The sequence below is a fragment of the Alosa pseudoharengus genome, unplaced genomic scaffold (assembly GCF_046254945.1).
Source record: "Alosa pseudoharengus isolate Yale_2024_CS ecotype anadromous, Long Island Sound unplaced genomic scaffold, YU_APseudo_1.1 YU_APseudo_1.1_scf_2, whole genome shotgun sequence".
NCBI lineage: Eukaryota > Metazoa > Chordata > Actinopteri > Clupeiformes > Clupeidae > Alosa > Alosa pseudoharengus.
The window spans coordinates 14,885,083-14,900,282 of record NW_027468663.1 but is presented as its reverse complement, the minus strand read 5'-3'; the positions used below and the strand labels follow the sequence as shown (position 1 = coordinate 14,900,282).

General features: G+C 44.1%; 1 protein-coding gene across 1 annotated transcript; it reads left to right on the top strand.

Annotated features, from left to right (window-relative positions):
* Positions 1-483: 483 nt before the first annotated feature.
* On the top strand, positions 484-7,628 carry LOC143135070 (transmembrane protein 200A-like). Its single transcript, XM_076295797.1, has 2 exons — positions 484-572; positions 4,944-7,628. The coding sequence occupies exon 2, from the start codon at positions 4,983-4,985 to the stop codon at positions 6,762-6,764; it is 1,782 nt and encodes a 593-aa protein (XP_076151912.1). The 5' UTR covers positions 484-572; positions 4,944-4,982; the 3' UTR covers positions 6,765-7,628.
* Positions 7,629-15,200: the final 7,572 nt, after the last annotated feature.

Below are 15,200 nucleotides of genomic sequence, written 5' to 3'. Positions count from 1 at the left end.
GCATAAAAAGATGACCAAGAAATAAATAAAGTTTCTGAGGAGGGCCTTAGATGCAGAGTTCAGGTTAAGTGTTGAAATGGACATGCTATTCATTAAAACTAAACAAACAAGATGTCAAGTTCTGTTGAAAACCATAACAGAATGTATTACCATCACTAATATAACCCTATCTTCATATGCTGATGCACAATGTTTATTAACTGACTTGTCATAAATACATTTCGTGAAATGAGATGTGTAACTGCATTTTTTTTAAAAAACAGTCAGACTGTGACATCAAACAAAACACTTCGGCTATGCATCCGTGCAAAACGTAGGTTATGCCGTATGGTTGCCATACCCACTTCGGCTATCTTTCAAACCCCCCCCCCCCCCCCCCCCACCACCAATAACTCGATCCAACGTAAACGTCTGCGCCCCTCCCTTTCTACAATGCACTGAAGTGGTCCACAACACTTCGCCTCCGTGCCGTGCCAGTCCGCGGCAGAGAGACAGCACATCTCCCGGCGTCAAGAGCGATGGACGGTTTGGACGTGTGCGCCATGAAATATGGGTGATGGGCAACCATTATGGTAAGTGCAACTGTCATTTCTTTGTCTGCGTGAGCAATTGGGGGGGGTGGATGATATTGAATTAAATGTGTTCAAGTTAATCTTTTCCTACGACGGCAGTCTCTCAAGCAGATTTTTTTTTATTGTGGATCGCATCTGAAAATCATATGAATTCAGTCAGATCAAGCACGTCATGATGTGTGCAACACTTAAATAAGGGAGTATTTAAATCGGTATTTCTTTTTATTCTCTCCTTGTTTGAGCGTGCCACATGCGCTCCCCTCTCGCTCTGTGCGTCGGGTATAGACCAGGTCAGCTGCCAGTATCTCTACGGGAATAGACGATCATTTCTCATCAATAATTAACCTCATTGAAGTCTTCATTGATTACCCATCATGTGTATGCACTTTGCGTGGGAGATGGTCTCTCAAAAATACCGTTTAAATAAATACAAACATATGGACTGATGACTATCCTGCTTACAATGCCCAATAATGCAAATCAAAATAGCCTAATAGTGAACATTACTTTACTCTAGGCTACCTTGGCAACTAACGACAATACGTTAAAGTAGGCTACGACCTAAGTGTAATTTTCCATATGCCTGTCTGATAGGTGATATTTTACCTGCCATGTGCATCCTCAATTGAAAGATGTCAGATGCAATATTAACTGTTTCATGTTCTGTAAGAAAAACATTGTAACCATGTAGCCTAACCAATATATAGTTAGAGGGTGTGTGTGTGGGTGTGTGTGTCATGTGTGCGAGCTTCACAACGCATCTCTTGCTTTCCTTCACACGGTTGTGCAGGACAAATGAAATGTCACATCTGCGCCGCAGGAGTTGCACATGGCTCTGTCACCTCTCCGTCCCCAGCACTCACAAAACTCAGTCGTGGCCTGAACAACCTCTTCCGCCAGTCTTGACATGTTTTCCCTCTTCTTCTGAAAGGTTTTTGTTTGTTTTAAACCTTCTCACATGTGACGCTTGCTCAGCCTGTTTGACAAGAACTGTCTCATTTTTTCCAAGATCCCCGGCTCCGGTAGATCAAAGGAAAGTGCCGACAAAAACACATGAATGTTTTATGCGGCGCGCCATTAACACCCTTCACAAGCAGCAGATTCGCTCGGGATCAGGAACTGTTCCGCGCCTGACCTGGCGCGGATGGGCCAGATCGGAACCAAGTCTTGTCAGACGATCGTCATCCTGAGACAGTTCAGTTGTGGCCCCTCTGGCTGCACCAAACTATGATGCTGGAAGCATCATGTCACGAATGAAATTAGAATGTTTCACATTTTACACTATGTTGAGGCGCTCATTTGTTGAAAATATTTTACTCGTCACTACATTGCAACACCTGGCCTACATATCACCTGCAGCCTTACTAATTAGTTATTAGGCTAATCGACTGGAAAAGTCTTAATTTTGGCTAAACCTGAAGAACTGCATTTGACTTCAGAACCAAGGACAGTGGTGTTGTGCTTGCTATGGTGAAACCCCAGGTGGGCTCTGTGCTATATTCTGACTAAAACCTGTTCGCCCACTGGTGTCCCGGTCCGGTCCATCCAGGTGGACGCACTTAAGAGGATTCTCTCAGGAGGAGGCGAATGTGATTCACGCGCGCCGCTGTTCTACTTCTATGTCTGTGCATGGCGCAGTGGCGGGAAGCGTACGGAGCGCGTGTGGGCGGGAAAAGGCCATTGTAGCACACCTACGTGCTCCTCTCACATCTGAGGAGCGCCTGCGCGCCCTCAAACCCGCGCTGAAGGAGAAGTGCTCAGCAGCACATGATGCGTATCTTCCTGCTACTAAATAGAGCATAGGCCTACATGCTCTCTGATATCATGGTGTAAGGTTAAAAGAGAAAGAAACTAGGAACATATAAGCTTAGTCCTTTCATTCGAAAGAGCCACAGCAGTTTGGTCTAACCATGCGTCAGATCCTCAATTCCACTCGGTTTCTGTGCGTAGGTTTAAGTATTTATCTATGAGTCGATACGCACTTTAAAGTGCATTTACCTTACATTTGAGACCAGGATTATGCTTCAACACAAAGGGGTTCATGTGCAGTAAGCATTTGATTGTCAGTATGCATTTTGGATAACAAAAAGTCCTATGGGGAAGTTCCATAGGTATTTTACAAAACACATGAGCATACCTTGGCAAATACTGGTCTAAAGCACTATTTTCATTCTATATTGATCTACTTTTGCACACAGCTTCACAAGACCTGGTGCTAGGGCACAGTTGTGTTTCTAAGTGATATCAAGTGACTTAGAGGGCTGAAATGTGGTCAGTTCAGAGATGCTTGTAATCTGGCAGAAAGAAAAAACTTTCCTACGGAAACTACAGGTTCTCAGCTTTCTAAAGTCCAGCATTTGATGGTTGGCCCCAAAAGAGGTGCAACAATACCCTTGTAAATAGGCACAGTGCAATTTCAGGCAAAAACTTGAAATTTGTATTGGAATGCATGTGGTTAAAACTCTAACAGCGACAGAGTCTTGTCCATGGTTGATAAAATAAATGTGTGTTGCGAATTATTTATCGGGAACTAGTCGTAACCCAGGTGCTGTCACAAGTGATTTGACACACCCCACATGGGCAGATGTGAATTACTGATAGAAATCTGATTAAGACCGTAATCTTGTTCCTTAATTTTACTGAATATGTGGTGGAAAATACCATATTTTACCCCATGTACCGGTGTATAGCTGCCATGTATTCCATGATGAAGCACCTCCTATACATAGGCTGTATACTAGGCTCTGTGTGCTTGTCAGAATCAGAATCAGCTTTATTTGCCAATGGCCAGGTTTGCGTAAACAAACAAGGAATTTGACTCCGGTTAATCTTTCTGACTACACCACTGAACCAACTGTTCCACCTCCTGCCTATAAGCAGACTCATCACCATCCTGGATCAAAAAATGACGGTGGTGTCATCTGCAAACTTCAGGAGTTTTACAGATGGGCTCTTTGAGGTGCAGTCATTAGTGTAGAGGGAGAAGAGCAGTGGGGAAAGGACAAACCCCTGTGGGACGCCTGTACTGATGGACCGGGTTTTGGATGAGATGTTACCCAGTCTGACATGCCTGCTGCCTGTCAGTCAGAAAGCTGATGATCCACTGACAGGTAGAGGCAGGCATTGAAAACTGGGTGAGCTTCTGATGTAGAAGTTCAGGCATGATGGTGTTGAACGCCGAGCTAAAGTCCACAAACAGGATCCTGGCATACGTCCCTGGGGAGTATTGTGTTTGATACAGTATAATGCATGTGTGTGTTTAATATTGAAGTTACTAGCAATGAAGATGTTAAAGATCATTTTTGCCCTATCTCCCCGAATTTTCAATTTCTACCATGCTATCTTTGTCCACCGATGGTTTTCTGGACTTTAATAATAAAAAAAATATCTGCACAGGGCCCAGATTCTTGCTTGTCACAACATAGTTGTCCAGTGGTTTCCAAATAACAAACATCTAGAGCAACAGAGGGAGAAGAGAACAGAAAACAAAGAGGGGATGAGGAACAGAGGGATAAAAAAAGAAAGAAAGAAAGAGACAAGAGTGTGAAGGACATGTTTGAAAACCTCTGTTGCTTGTGGGTGACTACTGTCAAGGCTCATTTATCTAACCCAGATAAAGATAACTAGTTCTAAGAGCACTGATCCAGGCCACTGAGGGTTTTTTTTAATGGGAAGACCAGAGGTGTGTTTCTTTGGGTTGTCATGTGATAACATGTAACATTACTCAGGTGAAACATGACCTTACCACATAGCATCATACCACTGTGGATTCTTCCCCAGCATTTCAGGGCTCAGTTCATAGAAATTAGAGTATAGTATTTTAGCAAATAAATCTATTCTGTAATGTGGACATTTAATAGGCTAGTTAAGCCCAGACGAATCTGTGAGCACATTTGAATTTGCTCTGCAGTCTATTTCCGAATCGCTAAAAAATAGTTAGTTAGCACTGCTAATGGCTGCACTGATGACACGGATGTGTATTCATACAGTCTAGCATTTTCTTTGAAAAAGGTTAACAACTGCATATTAAACCTTCCTTTACAAGAAATATGTGTTTGCTATACTGCATGAAACAGATTTAATAAGATTGTAATATACCAATTAACATTTAATTTCATCACTGGTCACACCTCTTGGAAATTGGGGATGAGCCAAGATGTTCAGACCAATTGAAAATAGGTCTGGTATTAGCCAGACTACACATTTTAACTTTGTTTCTTATGTGTGTCACAGCCTGATAAGATTATTTGTTTGCTTGCGATTACGTAATCCGATATTAACATTATCTCTAACTCTTGTTTCCTCTCTCATCCTACCTCTTTTCTCATTTACCCTCCCACCCACTCTCTCTCTCTCTCTCTCTGTGCTCAGAATGACTGACGGCTCAATTGCCCAACAGCATCGGCCGACATGATCGCGACGGGCGGGCTTCTGCGTATATCCAGGCGCCAGGACTCAGTGCGCTCGAAGACACGGGCGGAGAGCAAGCGGCTGCGGCGGGCAAGGAAGAGGAAGAGGAAGAACGACGTGGTGGTGGTGAAGGGCAAGCTGCAGGTGTGCTCGGCCTCGGGCCTAGTGGCCGCCGTGGGCGTCCTAGTGCTTATGGTGGGCATCGCCATGGCCGTGCTGGGTTACTGGCCAAAGCACAAGCCTGAGTACTCAGCAAGGTGGGCCGCAAACAACCTCCAGGCCACTAGGGTTAGCGAGCCGAGGGGAAGCGCTCTCCAGATGGCTTGGAACCACACAGGTAGTGCTAAGCTTAGCCAGCAGAGGGAGCTGAACGTGACTCGAGGGAACATGAGCACCCTGGAGCTGTCGCCGTCACCGGTCACACCAGTCACGCCTGAGCCACTGGGGCTTGTGGGAGCGCTGCTGGCCGGCTGGCTGCACTCGGACCAGCTGAAAATGTTCGGGCCGCTGGTGATGGGCATGGGCATCTTCCTGTTCATCTGTGCCAACGCCGTGCTGCACGAGGAGCGTGACCGCCAGACCAAGGTCATCGATCTGCGCGACATCTACTCCACCGTCATTGATGCGCACGGTCTGCGCGCCAAAGACCATTCGCCACCACCGCTCAACGGCCTTGTCAACTACGTCCAGGCGTGTAGTGGTGGCGTAGAGACGAACGCGGAGCACAGGGCAGGACGTTCACACGGCTCCTGGCCATCGACGCTCTGGGGGTTCGGCTCCGGAGGAGGGGGGTCTCGAAGGCCCTCGTGTGCACGGAGGTGCAGCTGGTGGCGGGACGGGGGCGACGGCGTGTACAGTGTGTACCGGGAGCAGGAGAGAGGGCCAGTGGCGGCGGTGATGGCAGCGCGGGGGCCGTGGGAGACGGGCTCCATCGTCACGTCCTCCCTGAACGCCTTCACGCTGCCTGTCATCAAACTCAACAACCGCGAGATGGCGGAGGGGGTGCAGGACACTGAGGAGCAGCAGGTGGAGCAACAGGAGGAAGAAGAGGAGAAGGAGTATGTAAGGAGGGAGACGCGGGGGAGGAGAAAGGAGGTGGAGGAGGAGAGGAGCACGGAGAGCATGGATGGAAGCTCTTTCCCTGTCGCCATAGAAACCAAAGCCGAGATCTCCCGGGCAGACGTGTCCGACTCCCAGAGTTCCCTGGGCACCACAAAAAGGTGGGGGGGTTCGAGGTCATTGTCGCCGCGGTGGTCGCTCTCGGAGGGCGGCGTAGCTCCTCCGGTGGCGGTGGCAGCATCGGGGCGAAAGGTCGCGGGGTCGCACCTGTCCCTCACTTCCCTCTCTGACGCAGCGGGCATCCGCTGGCCGTTGGGCGGCGGCGGTCGCCATGAAGACCGCTCCCGCCGATTCAGCTGCCCCAGGCTGGAACGCTCGGGCAGCAAGGGCTACATCAAGCTGGCTGACCTGGGGGGTGAGTCGTTTGAGGCGCCAGATGGTGGGGCACTAACCCCTGGAACAGAACAAGCTGGAGGATCGGCGACAGGGTCGGCAGTGTCAGAGGTGGAGGCGTCATCAGCGTCGTCATCGGTGGTGGTTCTGGTGGAGACAGAGGAGCTCTCTCACGGGCAGAGACGAGCGGCAGGGACAGAACACACTCTCTTAGAACACACACTCGTAGAACACACTCCAGTTCACACACCACAGCAGCCGGTCGCTCACCCACATGCGGTCGTTGGTTGCTCCCCCAGCAGGTTTAGCAGTACAGGGGGGGATCACTAACACACACACACACACACACACACACACACACACACACACACACACACACACACACACACACACACACACACAGTCACTACAGGAACTACCTGGCCACACAGAGGAATAAACTCACTACAGCTGTCAAGCTGAACCACATCCACTCCACGTTGTGTGCACTTGCCCGTTTGAGTATGAAAGTTAGCTCATCATACCTGCAGTAAATGCCAAACTGCACCCAGAACTTTTAGACATTTGGTAGCATGTTCATCCTTTTCACCAATTAGTGATCATTAAAACACTTTGTTTTTATATAGTTACAAAAATAGTGAGCTGCACTTTAAAACAGTCTTATATTCAAAGGCACACCACAGGGAATACAGACACACATGGACACACACACACACACACACACACACACACACACAGTGTTTGCAGTAGCTTTATATGAGCATATAACGTTCACATTTGTTCTACACCAGTGCACACACATTCAAGTAAGTCTGACATTTTAAATGAATTTAAATAGTATTGTGTACTTATATAGAGATATCAGTCTACACCCAATTAGTAACAATGGGACATATGGGAGAGTATCATCCCAACTCACAAGCCATTCATTAATTTATACCTATAAAGCTGCAGTATGTGATTATGTTTGTTTGTTTGTTTGAAGTTGTATGAAGTTAAAGTTACAGTGTGTAATTCTAATTCAAAACAGTTTTTTAAATCAAGTTCAGCAAATCCCTCTTCCCAATCCTCTAGTTGTCCATTCAGTGTGTATGTGCTTAGTGTTTATAGAGTCTGTAAGTCAAGCTCTTTAAGCCATTTGGGAGCATTGTAGATAAAAGCACCTTTTGAAGTTTTGTTTTTTAAACTGGTCACAAGCTCAAATAAACTCTAAAGTCAGGGATTGGTCCTCAAGGATGTCAGTCAAGTCCATAAATCCAGGTGATTGTCTGGTGGTAGTGGGATCAGGGAGGAGTGGAGAACTATGTTTTCTGATGTGTGTGTAGAAGGAAGACTGTGCCCTATATTGAACTAATATCAGGTTTTTGGATGATTGTGAGCTTTTCTTATTTCATCTGCTATGTGTGTTTGTATGTGTGTTTGTAAGTAGAGCGTTCGGATTCACTGCTGATGCCAGACTGTGAGAAGAGAGTTCAGATTAACTGCTATCCCTATCTGGACCAGACCTGGAGGGAAATCCAAGAATGTGATTAGTAACAAGCCTGACTATGTTAAGTCTGAGTAAGTGTAATAGCTCCTAATAGTTGAGTCCTATGACTTTGTTTTGGAGTGAGAACGAATTAGGGGTCTCACTATTAGGAGCTTTACTGCTTGGTGTTAACTTCATTTAACCAGGATAGATTACTACTCTACACTCTTTGAATATCCTCTTGGTGATAATCCAGACCCGAACCTTCTATCCAATCTGGATCTATTCTAGAGTCATTTGCTCTTGAATTCATTTAATCAATCCATTTATGTTGTTTCCTTTCCATTATTTACCAGAACACCAATGACCTGCAGCCACTTCCCTTTTCTAACAAACCTTTAGCAGCTTTCAGAAGGCATCATCAAATCGAATTATATCATAAGCCATTTGGCCATAAGGCTTTCTTCACAGTCTACCTTCATTTTACTTCAGGGTAATGTTCACTCTTCACAAGCTATAAAGGTTTACATTTAGGTTTATGCTTACACTAAGTGACACAGAGTGAACCTGTTAAATTGACCTTTAAGGCCCAACAGATACGAGTAGAATTTCATTCCCAACCTTTACACGTCTGCTAAGACCTAAGTCTCAACACCACTCTATTAAATAATTCATGGTAGAACAGTGTTGTAAAAGAAATACGTCAAACACAGAGACCAGTTACAAAAGAGCTTGGCGTATTTTCCACAGGAAACCTCCCACACACTATACAAAATTGACGTCTGCTTTATTGTGTAGTTTTATTTTAGCTCGGCTATTTCGGTTCACAATGCAAATGTACATTGTGTGCTTGGAACGAAAACCTGGAAATCTCGCATGAAAAAAAAAACACATTTCACATAACAGCACTAATAACAATCCTTATGTCAGGTCTAAGTTCATTTTCACTTTTTTATGTTGTTCACCTATGAAGGTTGTGCCTTTAGAGAAGGATACAGGATTTTTGTTCTCATGCGACATGCTTTGTATTCAGCTGTGGTATCAGACTGACATTTCAATCAGATCAAATACAGAAGTCTGCATTTTTGAAAGTCTGTCTTGAGTCTGAAATGTCAGAGTGACAAGACCTACCCATACACAGTGGGTTAAATATCACCCATTGAAAAGAGACAAATATGTTTTTATGGATTTCTTTTGTCTGTGTTCTAGTGCAGCACAGGGTTTATGTATACTGAAGAATGAGTTGGACCCCTCAAAAACAACAAAGCAATAGACAAGCAATCTGACTGCAGATTTGTTGTGTAACCGATTGGAGACAAAACTAGGCAAAAGAAGTCTTCGCTGGAGATTAGAATGGATGTATGAGTTCTTTTTTTAAGGCACAGTCAAAAGGGGTGCAGAAAGGCGGTACCAGCACTGTTATATGGATCAGCTTGAAACACACTTAATCCATCGCATACAAACATAGAGAAGGGGGGATCTGAGCTTGATGTCTATTTTGTGTGATGTCTGCTGGCTGCCTACATTACAAAACCACCGATTTACATGCCAGAAAATTGTCCAGGAGATGAGTCAATCAGTAGGATTAGAGTTTCCTGGCCGAGCGAGCGAGTCGTACTGTCCCTGAGCATTGGACCTGGACCTGAGCCGCCTCTCAAACAGCAATGGGACTGAACTGGGCCTGAACAGGGGCGCCACTTCAGCCAGATTTCTTCCTGCCTCGCCCTCTATCTGGGGCTGATTATACAACCATGTTTGTTTAAAGCAGCAGTATGGGGTTTTGGTTTAACACTAGCAAGCCAACTGAAGAAAGCATGGAAATACTAGCGACAGCTCAACATGGATTAAGCTGGCTAATGTGGTAAAGGATGTCTTTTGGAGGCAATGTTAGGCGATTTTGTGACATGCATGTCCATACTAGACCATAGTGCCTGAATGGACATTGGTTTCTCAGTCCTTCACATGACCATATACTATCAAACCGATTGCACCAAAAGAACTTGCCAATAAAAACATACCTTCAAAAATGGAAAACCTAGTGCTGCTTTAAAGCAATATAATGTGAATTGTTTTTTATACCCTTCATCATCAATTTTCAACGCACTGGGCATCCATTTGGCACTAGCATTCTGGGCATGGATTGGCATTGTCAGAGATACCTTTCTCCGTATTATCAGTCAGACTGAGTTTGAACCCGTTGTTTTTAGTTAAAATAACTACGTAGTGCAGGGGACTCCAGCCATCTCAGATCAGGCATGAGCAACACCTTGCTAGTCCAAAACATCCCAAATACATGCCAATGGCAATACATTCCAAATACACACCTCATAGGTTTTATTTCCAGCTCAGACTCCCTTTGAATGATACCCACCCCCATGCTATGTCCTGGCCTTGATGTTGGATCAGCTCATGTCATAACAGGAGGTTTCATTAGATCAAAAGGATTCTTCACCCCCACTCCTCCTATGCTATCTTCACACACACACACACACACACACACACACACACACACACACACACACACACACACACACACACACACACACACACACACACACACACACACATTTAGGCACAGACACACATATATACATATCTTTTGTTTACACACACAGGCAGCTCTCCCAATCCACATCCATGGATGAGGTGCTCTTTAGCAAGGCACCTAACCCCCAACTGATCCCGGGGCGCCGGATTAAGGGCTGCCTCTGCTCCGGATGTGCAGGTGTACTCCTGGTGTGTGTGGGCTCCCAGCTCACTGCTCCAAGTGTGTGTGCGTGCGTATGAATGTGTGCACACGACACTACACCCGGATGGTTAAATGCAGACAACAAATTTCCTCACAGGACAAACCCCTTCCCCTTTACACACACTCACACACACACACAAACAAAGTATATGTACACAGACACACACACACACACACACACACACACACACACACACACACACACACACACACGCATACCATGACTGACTACTATGTGACAGTGACGTTAATCTCAGAAGCCACCCCATTGTGAGAGAACAGATATTTTTCATTGTTTTAAAGTGTGTGAGCTCCTCTGCAACCATTTATTAGAACCAGTTTAATTATAAAAAGTATACAAATTTCCAGCTGAGTGTACCGTGTGTTTATTTGCATTTGACCTATACTAAATCTAATTCCTTTAAGTGGCCGTTTGTGTGTGTGTGTGTGTGTGTGTGTGTAATTCCATTTTAAATCATGACTAATCACAAATACTGAAGATGGTCTGCTTTGTAAAAAGGTGTGTGGTTCCACCTAGTGGGCATTCGTCTTCCAGAGTTAATGTGCATACAGTATTCACAGTGCTTCACTTTTCCCACATTTAATTTTCCTCAAACTCCTACACACAATACCCCATAATGACAACATGAAACAAGTTTTTTTTTAATGTTTGCAAATTTATTAGAAATAAAGAACATCAATATTAAATAAGTACTCACAGCTTTGCTGTGGCACCTTCGGCAGCAAATACAGTCTTAACTCTTTTGGAATATGAAGCCACAAGCTTGGCACATCTGTCTCTGGTCAGTTTTGCCCATTCCTTGGGGGATATCTTGGCTGTGTGCTTAGGGTTGTTAGGGTCCTGACTCCTGTTGAAAGATGAACCGTTGCCCAGCCCAGTCTGAGGTCAATAGTGTTCTGGAGCAGGTTTTCGCCCAGGATGTCTCTGTACATTGCTGCATTCATCTTTCCCTCAATCTTGAACATCCCCACAGGTGCTATGAATGTCTATATAACATTTAGATTTAGATATAACATTTATATATAATATTTAACATATGTTTTTACATTTGAACATAGTATTGACAATTACATATAATGTGTTGGGTTTTTTACATTAATTTCTGTCTCAAGTGAGGAAAATGCGCTAAATGTGAGGAAAGTGAGCTACATTTTGAAGAAATAAGAGAATAAAACTTTTAATCATTTTCAAATGCACATTTTATTATTAGTGTAAAAAATATGTCCAGAAACTATTTTCTTAATTAGCCTAGGCCTACTTACAAAAAATCATTGCCGAACCAAAACAGTGATATTGTACCATATGAGAGAATATGATATATTGTACCAACAGAGATTTCAAAAAATTGCTGTAGGCTACAGTGGCGGCGACTAGCGTCGAGAGCCGAAACATTGCTAAGGTGCAAGAGAGTTCCAGAGCCAGACCACTCTTACCAACGAACGACGTAGGCTACGAAAGACATTCGTAGCACCTTTCGGGAAATGCGTGAAAATGTTAAGATAGAGATTAGGTATTCGGGAAACTGGCCCCAGGATCATAGAATCATCAAAGTGAGCCACTTCAGATGACTGAACCCGAGGAATAACCAGAGTACAAGAATAACTTTGAAAAAATGTTATGGTTGCAAACGGGTGCACCCAGTGGTTAAATTGGCTTTTGTAAGGAGGGGGAGCCCTTATTTACGGTGAATGGTCATCATTCAAAATCGCACCATAAAATGACAATATGTTTTTACACCAAATGGGCTCTTTTTCCAGTATTAATGTAAGGTAGGACTACTATTGTTGGGGGGGGGGGGGGGGGGGTCCTCCCCCAGAACATTTTTAATTTGTTTGATGTGATTTCCTGTAATCTGGTGCATTTTGGGGATGGCCAATACTAAATTCAATCAGATTCATAGCCTACATCCTGATTTATTGACATTGAGGCAATGATTCCGTGCAAAGGCTTGGGCTTCAGGGCCCCCTGACCCCTTGGGCCCCTGGGCCCCTGGGCCTGGGCCCGGTAGGCCCGTGCAGTAATCTATCCCTGGCCTACTTTATTGTTATTTTTACCTTTAATTTTGTGCCTCTCTTTAGGGTTTTTCTACTAAATGCATAGTTCTATAGGCTACTTCAAAATGACTGATTCTGCACAGTTCTGGGTTTACATCTTCAGTCTCTACCGCCCCTCAAAACATCTTCCAGGGTCCGTTTCATCGTTATAGATCAGGGGTGTCACTAGGCCTAAACTGCACTGGGACGCAAGCCCCCCTAGGGGGGTCCGGGGGCATGCTCCCCCGTAAGAAAATGTTGTATATTTTAACGTTTAAATGCATCAATCTGGTGCACTTTAAAAGAAATTCAGAGGTTACACTTAATAATTACATAATATTATATAAAATTATTATAAAATATATGGATGGAAATATTTGTTCTGTAGCCTAAAGTATTTTGCGGTTCAGAGTTTTAACCATGCACACACAGAATAGTTATGATACTGCAATAAATTCACAACCACAAAGCATATTTTCAAAAATAGGTCAAAAATAGTGTAAATTTCAGCACTCCATGAAATTATGCAGCAGCCTGTAGCAAAACAACCTGTGTTGTTCAGCTAGTTAATCTAAGGCTTAAGATAGTCATATTGGTTATTGAGTTATATTGGTCATTGTAATGGGCATCTATACATGCTATATCTTCCTTTTTTTCAGGACAGTCTGGGCTACCCATATCTGGGAAAGTAGATGTGATAATATTTGTCTTAAATGCAATATGTCTTATGTCAGCCTTTATATCAAGAAAAAATAATTTGCGTCTCATGATTTTTTCCCTCATATTTTTGCATTCATGGCATTAGGAAGCATTATATTATATTAGTATATTATATTATATTAGGCTATATTATAGCATCTGGCAATATAACAAACATGATGGTTGGATACTCTGGCTAAGCAATTTACAGAAACGTTTCTACTGACATACTGTAGGCTAAATAGTTTAGATGAGAATACATTATAATTTTGACCCAAAGTTGGAGACCATGTAGAAATGTATTGCAATTTAAAAAAACGGATTACTCGGGAACCGCTTGTTGTAGCCTACAGATGTATGCGTTATATCCTCGTATTCGGCAAGGTCTGCTGTTTATTGTGATATACGGTTCGCCTTGTGTTGAGTGAATAGTTTGTGCAGAGATGTGTGCAGAATGCAAATATGACTAGGTCTACATTTCATTACAAGTTCAATGTTAAGTTTCTCGCGAACCATTTATCACAGCCACTTGGCGTTAATATCATTGGACAGCTTAGATTCCGCTCGTTCACGTGATATCTGTGTGACGAGTACACCGCGAGAAATTAAACCTGAACTTGAGATTTTACTGGGCCACGGAAGTTCAATATTAGGCTAGTCTTGATAATTATTCAGTCTCATATGCCATGTATTTGCCAGGAGATGAAAAATAATTCTAGTGGAATAATAATATTTGGTGCTGAAGGAGACGGAGCTGAGCTCCTGCAGGGTGTGTTGTGGACCTGAGGAGGCGGAGCTGCGCTCCGGTGCGCTCCGGCCCAATTTAACCTCTGGGTGCACCCATTAAATATTCTCGAAGTTGGAAGCAGATCTATCTGTGATGGGTTCCCTCCTATTCGAGGGAATATCCTCAGTCCTCTCATGTTGAGGGCCAAACAACAAAAGGCTAGAATGTAAATCAAGTTTAACCACCAGGTGGCAGGCGCTGATAATGAGAATAATCATGGAGCGCGCTATTTGACTGTCAACACACACGGGTCCTCCCACAAATACAGATTGTCCAACATATGGGTCCCACAAATACATCTATCAGGTGATTAATTGTGTTCATCAACACATCTCGTAAAGTTGTGGATGCTATGATTAGACTAACTTTATAAAGGGTAGTTTACTAAAGGTTGTCATGGGCGGACATTATAGGCCTACTATTTCCACATGAACATGTGAAAAAATAGAAGTGGATTATTTGCATAGATCTATGGCTGGGCCTGGCTCAAATCTCTAAAGAACTTTTAAGTGTTTTTCGCGACCGCACACCTTTACAGGTGACCAATGACATTCTTCAGACAGGCAGGTGTGAACGCTCGTGGGTGGTGCCGTCTACGCTGCTAGAAGTATGGAATGCAAAGTAACCAATTGGGATGAGGAGGCGGAACCTTGGCGCGCAGGTCCGACAGTTGTGGCTGTGATGGCTCGATGAAAGTGGAAGCGCCGCGGAGGGGAATTCCTTTTGTAAGGAGAACTGCTTTGCGCCAGTGGCTGTCACGGAGCAGGCGGACGGGGTCCGAGTGAAATGCCGGTTTATCAACACTGATAGCCTGCTGTGAAAATATCGTCCAAAGGCTTTTATCAGGACAAACTTCGATCAGGTGAAGTAGCCTATAGTTAATTTTCTGTAAGTAGGCTACCGCTGAACGTCACTGGTCTTGTTAAAGGTATTTTTGACTAGCGAATAAGGTATTTTAAGTTGTTCACCTCCCTGACATACAAGATAGGCCTACTTCTGAATTAAATC

Excerpts from the sequence above, each read along its gene's own strand:
- LOC143135070 (XM_076295797.1), top strand. The coding sequence starts at position 4,983 with ATGATCGCGACGGGCGGGCTTCTGCGTATATCCAGGCGCCAGGACTCA.